This window comes from Oncorhynchus gorbuscha, linkage group LG03 (assembly GCF_021184085.1).
Source record: "Oncorhynchus gorbuscha isolate QuinsamMale2020 ecotype Even-year linkage group LG03, OgorEven_v1.0, whole genome shotgun sequence".
NCBI classification, from domain to species: Eukaryota; Metazoa; Chordata; class Actinopteri; order Salmoniformes; family Salmonidae; genus Oncorhynchus; species Oncorhynchus gorbuscha.
This window is the reverse complement of record NC_060175.1, coordinates 93,836,229-93,850,457: the sequence shown is the minus strand read 5'-3', so window position 1 is coordinate 93,850,457 and position 14,229 is coordinate 93,836,229. Positions and strand designations below refer to the sequence as shown.

General features: G+C 45.7%; 1 protein-coding gene across 1 annotated transcript in view; it reads right to left on the bottom strand.

The window, feature by feature from the left end:
- Window positions 1–14,229, bottom strand: part of LOC124032265 (low-density lipoprotein receptor-related protein 1-like) — a 265,328-nt gene that overhangs the window by 119,189 nt on the left and 131,910 nt on the right. The window contains exons 20-21 of the mRNA XM_046344528.1: window positions 13,271–13,351; window positions 12,190–12,357 (exon numbers count right to left, since the gene is read on the bottom strand). Coding sequence (XP_046200484.1) covers window positions 12,190–12,357; window positions 13,271–13,351 — 249 coding nt within the window. The remainder of the gene's footprint in view (window positions 1–12,189; window positions 12,358–13,270; window positions 13,352–14,229) is intronic.

The window sequence follows — 14,229 nt, the reverse complement described above, 5'->3', positions numbered from 1 at the left end:
GACATAGATGGGTCAGCAGTTGACATAGATGGGTCAGTAGTTGGCATAGATGGGTCAGTAGTTGGCATAGATGGGTCAGTAGTTGGCATAGATGGGTCAGTAGTTGGCATAGATGGGTCAGTAGTTGACATAGATGGGTCAGTAGCTGCCATAGAAGGGTCAGTAGTTGGCATAGAAGGGTCAGTAGTTGGCATAGAAGGGTCCGCAGTTGACATAGATGGGTCAGTAGTTGACATAGATGGGTCAGTAGTTGGCATAGATGTTTTCAGCAGTTGACATAGAAGGGTCAGTAGTTGGCATAGATGGGTCAGTAGTTGGCATAGATGTTTTCAGCAGTTGGCATAGAAGGGTCAGTAGTTGCCATAGAAGGGTCAGTAAATTGGCATAGATGGGTCAGCAGTTGACATAGATGGGTCAGTAGTTGGCATAGAAGGGTCAGTAGTTGATATAGATGGGTCAGTAGTTGCCATAGAAGGGTCAGTAGTTGGCATAGATGGGTCAGCAGTTGGCATAGATGGGTCAGTATTTGGCATAGATGGGTCAGCAGTTGACATAGATGGGTCAGCAGTTGGCATAGATGGGTCAGTAGTTGGCATAGATGGGTCAGTAGTTGGCATAGACGGGTCAGTAGTTGACATAGATGGGTCAGTAGCTGCCATGGAAGGGTCAGTAGTTGGCATAGAAGGGTCCGCAGTTGGCATAGATGGGTCAGTAGTTGGCATAGATGTTTTCAGCAGTTGACATAGAAGGGTCAGTAGTTGGCATAGATGGGTCAGTAGTTGGCATAGATGTTTTCAGCAGTTGACATAGAAGGGTCAGTAGTTGGCATATATGGGTCAGCAGTTGGCATAGATGGGTCTGTATTTGACATAGATGGGTCAGTAGTTGGCATAGATGGGTCTGTAGTTGACATAGATGGGTCAGCAGTTGACATAGATGGGTCAGTAGTTGGCATAGATGGGTCAGCAGTTGACATAGATGGGTCAGTAGTTGGCATAGAAGGGTCAGTAGTTGATATAGATGGGTCAGTAGTTGCCATAGAAGGGTCAGTAGTTGGCATAGATGGGTCAGCAGTTGGCATAGATGGGTCAGTATTTGGCATAGATGGGTCAGCAGTTGACATAGATGGGTCAGCAGTTGGCATAGATGGGTCAGTAGTTGGCATAGATGGGTCAGTAGTTGGCATAGAAGGGTCAGTAGTTGATATAGATGGGTCAGTAGTTGCCATAGAAGGGTCAGTAGTTGGCATAGATGGGTCAGCAGTTGGCATAGATGGGTCAGTATTTGGCATAGATGGGTCAGCAGTTGACATAGATGGGTCAGCAGTTGACATAGATGGGTCAGTAGTTGGCATAGATGGGTCAGTAGTTGGCATAGATGTGTCAGCAGTTGGCATAGATGGGTCAGTAGTTGGCATAGATGGGTCAGTAGTTGACATAGATGGGTCAGTAGTTGGCATAGACGGGTCAGTAGTTGACATAGATGGGTCAGCAGTTGGCATAGATGGGTCAGTAGTTGGCATAGATGGGTCAGTAGTTGGCATAGATGTTTTCAGCAGTTGACATAGAAGGGTCAGTAGTTGGCATAGATGGGTCAGTAGTTGACATATATGGGTCAGTAGTTGGCATAGATGGGTCAGTAGTTGGCATAGATGGGTCAGTAGTTGGCATAGACGGGTCAGTAGTTGACATAGATGGGTCAGCAGTTGGCATAGATGGGTCAGTAGTTGGCATAGATGGGTCAGTAGTTGGCATAGATGGGTCAGCAGTTGGCATAGATGGGTCAGTAGTTGGCATAGATGGGTCAGTAGTTGGAATAGATGTTTTCAGCAGTTGACATAGAATGGGTCAGTAGTTGGCATAGATGGGTCAGTAGTTGACATATATTGGTCAGTAGTTGGCATAGATGGGTCAGTAGTTGGCATAGATGTTTTCAGCAGTTGGCATAGATGGGTCAGTAGTTGGCATAGATGTTTTCAGCAGTTGACATAGAAGGGTCAGTAGTTCATGGGTAGTTGGCATAGATGGGTCAGTAGTTGGCATAGATGTTTTCAGCAGTTGACATATAAGGGTCAGTAGTTGGCATAGATGGGTCAGCAGTTGGCATAGATGTATTTCATAGATGGGTCAGTAGTTGGCATAGATGGGTCAGTAGTTGGCATAGATGGGTCAGTAGTTGACATAGATGGGTCAGCAGTTGACATAGATGGGTCAGTAGTTGACATAGATGGGTCAGCAGTTGACATAGATGGGTCAGTAGTTGGCATAGAAGGGTCAGTAGTTGACATAGATGGGTCAGTAGTTGGCATAGAAGGGTCAGTAGTTGATATAGATGGGTCAGCAATTGGCATAGATGGGTCAGTATTTGGCATAGATGGGTCAGCAGTTGACATAGATGGGTCAGCAGTTGACATAGATGGGTCAGTAGTTGGCATAGATGGGTCAGTAGTTGGCATAGATGGGTCAGTAGTTGGCATAGATGGGTCAGTAGTTGGCATAGATGGGTCAGTAGTTGACATAGATGGGTCAGTAGCTGCCATAGAAGGGTCAGTAGTTGGCATAGAAGGGTCAGTAGTTGGCATAGAAGAGTCCGCAGTTGACATAGATGGGTCAGTAGTTGACATAGATGGGTCAGTAGTTGGCATAGATGTTTTCAGCAGTTGACATAGAAGGGTCAGTAGTTGGCATAGATGGGTCAGTAGTTGGCATAGATGTTTTCAGCAGTTGGCATAGAAGGGTCAGTAGTTGCCATAGAAGGGTCAGTAAATTGGCATAGATGGGTCAGCAGTTGACATAGATGGGTCAGTAGTTGGCATAGAAGGGTCAGTAGTTGATATAGATGGGTCAGTAGTTGCCATAGAAGGGTCAGTAGTTGGCATAGATGGGTCAGCAGTTGGCATAGATGGGTCAGTATTTGGCATAGATGGGTCAGCAGTTGACATAGATGGGTCAGCAGTTGGCATAGATGGGTCAGTAGTTGGCATAGATGGGTCAGTAGTTGGCATAGACGGGTCAGTAGTTGACATAGATGGGTCAGTAGCTGCCATGGAAGGGTCAGTAGTTGGCATAGAAGGGGCAGTAGTTGGCATAGATGGGTCAGTAGTTGGCATAGATGTTTTCAGCAGTTGACATAGAAGGGTCAGTAGTTGGCATAGATGGGTCAGTAGTTGGCATAGATGTTTTCAGCAGTTGACATAGAAGGGTCAGTAGTTGGCATATATGGGTCAGCAGTTGGCATAGATGGGTCTGTATTTGACATAGATGGGTCAGTAGTTGGCATAGATGGGTCTGTAGTTGACATAGATGGGTCAGCATAGTTCAGACATAGATGGGTCAGTAGTTGGCATAGATGGGTCAGCAGTTGACATAGATGGGTCAGTAGTTGGCATAGAGATGGGTCAGTAGTTGATATAGATGGGTCAGTAGTTGCCATAGAAGGGTCAGTAGTTGGCATAGATGGGTCAGCAGTTGGCATAGATGGGTCAGTATTTGGCATAGATGGGTCAGCAGTTGACATAGATGGGTCATAGATGGGTCAGTAGTTGGCATAGATGGGTCAGTAGTTGGCATAGATGGGTCAGTAGTTGGCATAGATGGGTCAGTAGTTGCCATAGAAGGGTCAGTAGTTGGCATAGATGGGTCAGCAGTTGGCATAGATGGGTCAGTAGTTGGCATAGATGGGTCAGCAGTTGACATAGATGGGTCAGTAGTTGGCATAGATGGGTCAGTAGTTGGCATAGATGTTTTCAGTAGTTGGCATAGATGGGTCAGTAGTTGGCATAGATGGGTCAGTAGTTGGCATAGATGGGTCAGTAGTTGGCATAGATAGATGGGTCAGCAGTTGGCATAGATGGGTCAGTAGTTGGCATAGATGGGTCAGTAGTTGGCATAGATGTTTTCAGCAGTTGACATAGAAGGGTCAGTAGTTGGCATAGATGGGTCAGTAGTTGACATAGATGGGTCAGTAGTTGGCATAGATGGGTCAGTAGTTGGCATAGATGGGTCAGTAGTTGGCATAGACGGGTCAGTAGTTGACATAGATGGGTCAGCAGTTGGCATAGATGGGTCAGCAGTTGACATAGATGGGTCAGTAGTTGGCATAGATGGGTCAGCAGTTGGCATAGATGGGTCAGTAGTTGGCATAGATGGGTCAGTAGTTGGAATAGATGTTTTCAGCAGTTGACATAGAAGGGTCAGTAGTTGGCATAGATGGGTCAGTAGTTGACATATATTGGTCAGTAGTTGGCATAGATGGGTCAGTAGTTGGCATAGATGGGTCAGCAGTTGGCATAGATGGGTCAGTAGTTGGCATAGATGGTTTTCAGCAGTTGACATAGAAGGGTCAGTAGTTGGCATATATGGGTCAGCAGTTGGCATAGATGGGTCAGTAGTTGGCATAGATGTTTTCAGCAGTTGACATATAAGGGTCAGTAGTTGGCATATATGGGTCAGCAGTTGGCATAGATGGGTCTGTATTTGACATAGATGGGTCAGTAGTTGGCATAGATGGGTCAGTAGTTGGCATAGATGGGTCTGTAGTTGACATAGATGGGTCAGCAGTTGACATAGATGGGTCAGTAGTTGGCATAGAAGGGTCAGTAGTTGATATAGATGGGTCAGCAATTGGCATAGATGGGTCAGTATTTGGCATAGATGGGTCAGCAGTTGACATAGATGGGTCAGCAGTTGACATAGATGGGTCAGTAGTTGGCATAGATGGGTCAGTAGTTGGCATAGATGGGTCAGTAGTTGGCATAGATGGGTCAGTAGTTGGCATAGATGGGTCAGTAGTTGACATAGATGGGTCAGTAGCTGCCATAGAAGGGTCAGTAGTTGGCATAGAAGGGTCAGTAGTTGGCATAGATGGGTCAGTAGTTGGCATAGAAGGGTCAGTAGTTGATATAGATGGGTCAGTAGTTGCCATAGAAGGGTCAGTAGTTGGCATAGATGGGTCAGCAGTTGGCATAGATGGGTCAGTATTTGGCATAGATGGGTCAGCAGTTGACATAGATGGGTCAGCAGTTGGCATAGATGGGTCAGTAGTTGGCATAGATGGGTCAGTAGTTGGCATAGATGGGTCAGTAGTTGACATAGATGGGTCAGTAGTTGGCATAGATGGGTCAGTAGTTGGCATAGATGGGTCAGTAGTTGGCATAGATGGGTCAGTAGTTGGCATAGATGGGTCAGCAGTTGACATAGATGGGTCAGTAGTTGGCATAGATGGGTCAGTAGTTGGCATAGATGGGTCAGTAGTTGGCATAGATGGGTCAGTAGTTGGCATAGATGGGTCAGTAGTTGGCATAGATGTTTTCAGTAGTTGGCATAGAAGGGTCAGTAGTTGACATAGATGGGTCAGCAGTTGGCATAGATGGGTCAGTAGTTTGCATAGATGGGTCAGTAGTTGGCATAGATGTTTTCAGCAGTTGACATAGAAGGGTCAGTAGTTGCATAGATGGGTCAGTAGTTGACATAGATGGGTCAGTAGTTGGCATAGATGGGTCAGTAGTTGGCATAGATGGGTCAGTAGTTGGCATAGATGGGTCAGCAGTTGACATAGATGGGTCAGTAGTTGGCATAGATGGGTCAGCAGTTGACATAGATGGGTCAGTAGTTGGCATAGATGGGTCAGTAGTTGGCATAGATGGGTCAGTAGTTGGCATAGATGGGTCAGTAGTTGGCATAGATGGGTCAGTAGTTGACATAGAAGGGTCAGTAGTTGGCATAGAATGGGTCAGCAGTTGGCATAGATGGGTCAGTAGTTGGCATAGATGTTTTCAGCAGTTGACATAGAAGGGTCAGTAGTTGGCATAGATGGGTCAGTAGTTGGCATAGATGGTCAGCAGTTGACATAGAAGGGTCAGTATTTGACATAGATGGGTCAGCAGTTGACATAGATGGGTCAGTAGACATAGATGGCATGGCATAGATGGGTCAGTAGTTGCATAGATGGGTCAGAGGGTCAGTAGTTGGCATAGATGGGTCAGCAGTTGGCATAGATGGGTCAGTATTTATAGATTCAGCAGTTGACATAGATGGGTCAGCAGTTGACATAGATGGGTCAGCAGTTGGCATAGATGGGTCAGTAGTTGATATAGATGGGTCAGTAGTTGACATAGAAGGGTCAGTAGTTGGCATAGATGGGTCAGTCAGTTGGCATAGATGGGTCAGTATTTGGCATAGATGGGTCAGCAGTTGACATAGATGGGTCAGTAGTTGGCATAGATGGGTCAGTAGTTGACATAGATGGGTCAGTAGTTGGCATAGATGGGTCAGCAGTTGACATAGATGGGTCAGTAGTTGGCATAGTTGGCATAGATAGGGTCAGTAGTTGGCATAGATGGGTCAGTAGTTGACATAGATGTTTTCAGCAGTTGACATAGATGGGTCAGTAGTTGGCATAGATGGGTCAGTAGTTGACATATATGGGTCAGTAGTTGGCATAGATGGGTCAGTAGTTGACATAGATGGTCAGTAGTTGGCATAGATGGGTCAGTAGTTGGCATAGATGTTTTCAGCAGTTGACATAGAAGGGTCAGTAGTTGGCATAGATGGGTCAGCAGTTGGCATAGATGGGTCAGTAGTTGGCATAGATGGGTCAGCAGTTGACATAGATGGGTCAGTAGTTGGCATAGATGGGTCAGCAGTTGGCATAGATGGGTCAGTTGACATAGATGGGTCAGTAGTTGGCATAGATGGGTCAGTAGTTGGCATAGATGGGTCAGTAGTTGACATAGATGGGTCAGCAGTTGGCATAGATGGGTCAGTAGTTGGCATAGATGGGTCAGTAGTTGGCATAGATGGGTCAGCAGTTGACATAGATGGGTCAGTAGTTGGCATAGATGGGTCAGCAGTTGACATAGATGGGTCAGTAGTTGACATAGATGGGTCAGTAGTTGGCATAGATGGGTCAGTAGTTGGCATAGATGGGTCAGTAGTTGGCATAGATGGGTCAGTAGTTGGCATAGATGGGTCAGCAGTTGACATAGATGGGTCAGTAGTTGACATAGATGGGTCAGCAGTTGGCATAGATGGGTCAGTAGTTGGCATAGATGTTTTCAGCAGTTGACATAGAAGGGTCAGTAGTTGGCATAGATGGGTCAGTAGTTGGCATAGATGGGTCAGCAGTTGACATAGATGGGTCAGTAGTTGGCATAGATGGGTCAGTTGGCATAGATGTTTTCAGCAGTTGACATTGGGTCAGTAGTTGGCATAGATGGGTCAGTAGTTGGCATAGATGGGTCAGCAGTTGGCATAGAAGGGTCAGTAGTTGGCATAGATGGGTCAGTAGTTGGCATAGATGGGTCAGTAGTTGGCATAGATGTTTTCAGCAGTTGACATAGAAGGGTCAGTAGTTGGCATAGATGGGTCAGCAGTTGGCATAGATGGGTCAGTAGTTGGCATAGATGGGTCAGTAGTTGGCATAGATGTTTTCAGCAGTTGACATAGAAGGGTCAGCAGTTGGCATAGATGGGTCAGTAGTTGGCATAGATGGGTCAGTAGTTGGCATAGATGTTTTCAGCAGTTGACATAGAAGGGTCAGTAGTTGGCATAGATGGGTCAGTAGTTGGCATAGATGTTGGCATAGATGGGTCAGCATAGAGTTTTCAGCAGTTGACATAGAAGGGTCAGTTGGCATAGAGTTGGCAGTTGACATAGAGCAGTTCATAGAAGGGTCAGTAGTTGGCATAGATGGGTCAGCAGTTGACATAGAAGGGTCAGTAGTTGGCATAGATGGGTCAGTAGTTGGCATAGATGTTTTCAGCAGTCAGTCAGTAGTTGGCATAGATGGGTCAGCAGTTGACATAGATGGGTCAGTAGTTGGCATAGATGGGTCAGTAGTTGACATAGATGGGTCAGCAGTTGACATAGATGGGTCAGTAGTTGGCATAGATGGGTCAGCAGTTGGCATAGATGGGGTCAGAGTTGGCATAGATGTTGGCATAGGTCAGTAGTTGGCATAGATGGGTCAGTAGTTGGCATAGATGTTTTCAGCAGTTGACATAGAAGGGTCAGTAGTTGGCATAGATGGGTCAGTAGTTGACATATATGGGTCAGTAGTTGGCATAGATGGGTCAGTAGTTGGCATAGATGTTTTCAGCAGTTGGCATAGATGGGTCAGTAGTTGGCATAGATGTTTTCAGCAGTTGACATAGAAGGGTCAGTAGTTGGCATATATGGGTCAGCAGTTGGCATAGATGGGTCAGTAGTTGGCATAGATGTTTTCAGCAGTTGACATATAAGGGTCAGTAGTTGGCATATATGGGTCAGCAGTTGGCATAGATGGGTCTGTATTTGACATAGATGGGTCAGTAGTTGGCATAGATGGGTCTGTAGTTGGCATAGAAGGGTCAGTAGTTGATATAGATGGGTCAGTAGTTGCCATAGAAGGGTCAGTAGTTGGCATAGATGGGTCAGCAATTGGCATAGATGGGTCAGTATTTGGCATAGATGGGTCAGCAGTTGACATAGATGGGTCAGCAGTTGACATAGATGGGTCAGTAGTTGGCATAGATGGGTCAGTAGTTGGCATAGATGGGTCAGCAGTTGGCATAGATGGGTCAGTAGTTGGCATAGATGGGTCAGTAGTTGGCATAGACGGGTCAGTAGTTGACATAGATGGGTCAGTAGCTGCCATAGAAGGGTCAGTAGTTGGCATAGAAGGGTCAGTAGTTGGCATAGAAGAGTCCGCAGTTGACATAGATGGGTCAGTAGTTGACATAGATGGGTCAGTAGTTGGCATAGATGTTTTCAGCAGTTGACATAGAAGGGTCAGTAGTTGGCATAGATGGGTCAGTAGTTGGCATAGATGTTTTCAGCAGTTGACATAGAAGGGTCAGTAGTTGGCATAGATGGGTCAGTAGTTGGCATAGATGTTTTCAGCAGTTGACATAGAAGGGTCAGTAGTTGGCATAGATGGGTCAGCAGTTGGCATAGATGGGTCTGTATTTGACATAGATGGGTCAGTAGTTGGCATAGATGGGTCAGTAGTTGACATAGATGGGTCAGCAGTTGGCATAGAAGGGTCAGTAGTTGGCATAGAAGGGTCAGTAAATGGCATAGATGGGTCAGCAGTTGACATAGATGGGTCAGTAGTTAGCATAGAAGGGTCAGTAGTTGATATAGATGGGTCAGTAGTTGCCATAGAAGGGTCAGTAGTTGGCATAGATGGGTCAGCAGTTGGCATAGATGGGTCAATATTTGGCATAGATGGGTCAGCAGTTGACATAGATGGGTCAGCAGTTGACATAGATGGGACATAGATGGGTCAGTAGTTGGCATAGATGGGTCAGCAGTTGGCATAGATGGGTCAGCAGTTGGCATAGATGGGTCAGTAGTTGGCATAGATGGGTCAGTAGTTGGCATAGACGGGCAGTAGTTGGCATAGATGGGTCAGTAGTTTGACATAGATGGGTCAGTAGCTGCCATAGAAGGGTCAGTAGTTGGCATAGATGGGTCAGTAGTTGGCATAGAAGGGTCAGTAGTTGGCATAGATGGGTCGCAGTTGACATAGATGGGTCATAGTTGACATAGATGGGTCAGTAGTTGGCACATAGATGGGTCAGCAGTTGACATAGATGGGTCAGTAGTTGGCATAGATGGGTCAGTAGTTGGCATAGATGTTTTCAGCAGTTGACATAGAAGGGTCAGTAGTTGGCATAGATGGGTCAGTATTTGGCATAGATGGGTCAGTAGCTGCCATAGAAGGGTCAGTAGTTGGCATAGATGGGTCAGTAGTTGGCATGCCATAGAAGGGTCAGTAGTTGGCATAGAAGGGTCAGTAGTTGGCATAGAAGGGTCAGTAGTTGGCATAGAAGGGTCCGCAGTTGACATAGATGGGTCAGTAGTTGACATAGATGGGTCAGTAGTTGACATAGATGTTTTCAGTAGTTGGCATAGATGTTTTCAGCAGTTGGCATAGAAGGGTCAGTAGTTGGCATAGATGGGTCAGTATTTGGCATAGATGTTTTCAGCAGTTGACATATAAGGGTCAGTAGTTGGCATAGATGGGTCAGTATTTGGCATAGATGTTTTCAGCAGTTGACATAGAAGGGTCAGTAGTTGGCATAGAAGGGTCAGTAGTTGATATAGATGGGTCAGTAGTTGCCATAGAAGGGTCAGTAGTTGGCATAGATGGGTCAGCAGTTGGCATAGATGGGTCAGTATTTGGCATAGATGGGTCAGCAGTTGACATAGATGGGTCAGTAGTTGGCATAGATGGGTCAGTAGTTGGCATAGATGGGTCAGCAGATGGCATAGATGGGTCAGTAGTTGGCATAGATGGGTCAGTAGTTGGCATAGACGGGTCAATAGTTGGCATAGATGGGTCAGTAGTTGGCATAGACGGGTCAGTAGTTGACATAGATGGGTCAGTAGCTGCCTATTAAGGGTCAGTAGTTGGCATAGAAGGGTCAGTAGTTGGCATAGAAGGGTCCGCAGTTGACATAGATGGGTCAGTAGTTGGCATAGATGGGTCAGTATTTGACATAGATGGGTCAGTAGTTGACATAGATGGGTCAGCAGTTGACATAGATAGGTCAGTAGTTGGCATAGAAGGGTCAGTAGTTGGCATAGAAGGGTCAGTAGTTGGCATAGAAGGGTCCGCAGTTGACATAGATGGGTCCGCAGTTGACATAGATGGGTCAGTAGTTGGCATAGATGGGTCAGCAGTTGACATAGATGGGGCAGCAGTTGACATTGATGGGTCAGTAGTTGACATAGATGGGCCAGCAGTTGACATAGATGGGGCAGCAGTTGACATTGATGGGTCAGTAGTTGACTGTTAGTCATTACCTGTTAGTCATTACCAGTTGGTCATTACCGAGTCATTATCGGTTAGTCATTGCCGGTTAGTCATTACCGGTTAGTCGTTGCTGGTTGGCCATTACTGAGGCATTGCCAGTTAGTCATGACTGGTTAGTCATTACCTGTAAGTCATTACCGGTAGTCATTACCGGTTAGTCATTATCTAGTCATTACCAAGCCATTATCCATTAACCATTATTCATTAGCCGTTAGTCATTACCATTTAGTCATTACCAGTTGGTCATTATATAGTCATTACCGGTTAGTCATTACCAAGCCATTACCCATTAGTCATTATAGAGCCATTACCGGTTAATCATTACAGAGTCATTACCAGTTTGTCATTACATAATTAATACCTGTTAGTCATTAGAGTCATTACCAGTTAGACATTAACAGGTAGTCATTACCTAGTCATTACCGGTTAGTCATTACAGATTCATTACCGGTTAGTCATTACCAAGCCCCTCACCGCCTAAACAGAGACACTGCTTACCTCCCAACACCTCTGGCTAAAATGTCAAACAAGTGAACTATCCCTCTAACACCGCTGGCCAGCTCTTTCAACTCCAGCCTTTACCACCCCTGGCCAGCTCTTTCAACTCCAGCCTTTACCACCCCTGGCCAGCTCTTTCAACTCCAGCCTATACCACCCCTGGCCAGCTCTTTCAACTCCAGCCTTTACCACCCCTGGCCAGCTCTTTCAACTCCAGCCATTGTTTAAACTTCAGCTGACTTCACTTTCTTTTCAGTTTCTTTTCAGTATCTAAAACGAAGGGAAGTTGGATGTGACCAGCTATCATAATAAACAATGCAACTGCATGATTTCAGCAAGCCATACTGAAGAGTTTTGTTTGAGATCTGTCTGAAAGCTCAGCTAACCGCAAAGCATAAACATATCCCTGAGAGCAGCAACATTAAGGATTAGTTTAAAGTGATGTCCTGGGGCGATGGGGCAGGCTGAGACATGCAGACATTACAGAAAGCATAGCCAGCAGAACACTGAGCCTTTCAAAATTCTAACAAACATTCATTCTACAAACTCCAGCAGTTTGTGGAATGACATATACACAACCTGACATATGATACAGGCATTTAATGTGGTGATAGTATACTATTATACTGAAAATGACAAATATACTGTATACCCTCCTTCATATGAAGAGCAATACCATCTGCAACGCAGACTGGGAGAATCATGAATGAGCTCAACGTCCTGCCGTGTGTACTATAAAGGAGAGTATGGTACTCTCCATCAGCGCCATACGGGTGGCACAGTAAAGAACAATACTAGTCCATATTCTTTTTAGATCACAAACATCCGCTCTGAGGTGTTGGAAGCCAGGGTCAGGCACAGTGCAGCGGCAGTACCAGTATCAGCGCTCACCCTGGTTGGTACAGTTGGCGTGGGTCTCGTCGCTGTAGTCTCCACAGTCATTGTCCCCGTCACAGGTCCAATACTCAGGGATGCAGCGGCCGCTGTTACACTTAAACTGAACACTGGAGCAGGAGTGGCTGCAGCCAGCCTCATCGCTGTTGTCACCACAGTCGTTGTCTGAACACACACGAGAGAGAGAGAGAGAGAGAGAGAGAGAGAGAGAGAGAGAGAGAGAGAGAGAGAGAGAGAGAGAGAGAGAGAGAGAGAGAGAGAGAGAGAGACACAGAGAGAGAGACACAGAGAGAGAGAGAGAGAGAGAGAGAGAGAGAGAGAGAGAGAGAGAGAGAGAGAGAGAGAGAGAGAGAGAGAGAGAGAGAGAGAGAGAGAAAGAGAGAGAGAGAGAGAGAGAAAAAGAGAAGAAGAGAGAGAGAGACAGAGAGATGAGAAAGAGAGAGAAGACAGAGAGACAGAGAAAGACAGAGAGAGAGACAGAGAGACAGAGAGAGAGAGAGAGAGAGAGAGAGAGAGACAGAGAGAGAGAGAGAAAGAGAGACAGAGAACAACAGAGAGAGACAGAGAGAGAGAGACAGAGAGACAGAATGAGAAAGAGAGAGAAAGACAGAGAGAGACAGAGAGAGAGAGAGAGAGAAAGAGAAAGAGAGACAGAATGAGAAAGAGAGAGAAAGACAGAGAGAGAGAGAAAGACAGAGAGAGAGAGAGAGACAGAGAGACAGAGAGACAGAGAGACAGAGAGACAGAGAGAGAGAGAAAGACAGAGAGAGAGAGAGAGAGAGAGAGAGAGAGAGAGAGAGAGAGAGAGAGAGAGAGAGAGAGAGAGAGAGAGAGAGAGAAAGACAGAGAGAGAGACAGAGACAGAGACAGAGAGAGACAGACAAGGCAGGCGCACACACACACACACACACACAGGTAACATTTATTAAGAACTTTCATGAATAATCCATTATAAACGCTTATAAATGCTTAATACACTCGTATACAAGTTATAAATGCTTAGGATTGGTAATACTTACAATACTTTAAGGAGACATAATGCCTAGTTAAATAAAAAATATAAATAAATAATGCTCACCGTTATCACAGCGCCAGTTGACGTTGATGCAACGTCCGTTGGCACAGGTGAACTGGGTGAGGGGGAAGCAGGTGGGGTAGGCTGGGGGAGGAGAGAGGGAACCTTTCAAAATGGCGTCCTAGAAACACCATCATGAGCAACAAACAGACCTCTCTTGGCCCACTTGAAACTAAGTAGTGGAAGTGTCTAAAACCCCAAACGGGGTTTTCCAACACACGCACAAATGCATCATAGCTAAAATGTTGCAGTATGTCTGGGTTGGATGTGGTGACTGCTCTGAGTTTTAGGAAATTAACAAACTGTCTGTCAGGTATGAACAGTGTGGTGATTTTATTTTGAAATGCTGTGACCACACGCAGCATTTTCCCGGAGTTGTAACTTTCCCTTGGAGCTGGAGATTCACCGGGTTCAGGTGGCAGGTGATGTCTGTTAAAACAGCCTTAATATCCACTGTGGATCATCCAGCTCTGGCTCCTCTCTCCCCTTGTTTGCAACAAATTCACTGATTTGATGGAGGAGAGAGAGAAATCTTTCCAAAACTCTGCCACGAGACAGCCATCTCACCTCATTGTGAAATAGCAAGTCGTCGTATTCTGTTTGGTATTCCTCCAATAACTCGCAGAATTGCCGTGATTCAGTTCCCTCCCAATTATAATGTTCACCACGCGCACGACTTGAAGTCACAGTCTGAGTTTAGCCACAAGTGCTTCCTGATGAATGACACAATAAAATGTAAGAAAGGGAATGACAGATTTGCCCAGTCAATATTATTATCAGCAGAAAATGTAACAAGGGCTTTCAGAATATCCTCTCATGTTTGTCCCTGAAGGGTCAGTAAACATAAAAGTTCCTCTTTGAATGTCTCGTTTTGAGGGTAGCAGACCAAAACACATAATTGGGCAATGTCACTTATTGTAGTACATCAGTGCGTTCATCAAGCGGAATACTGAAACACCGAT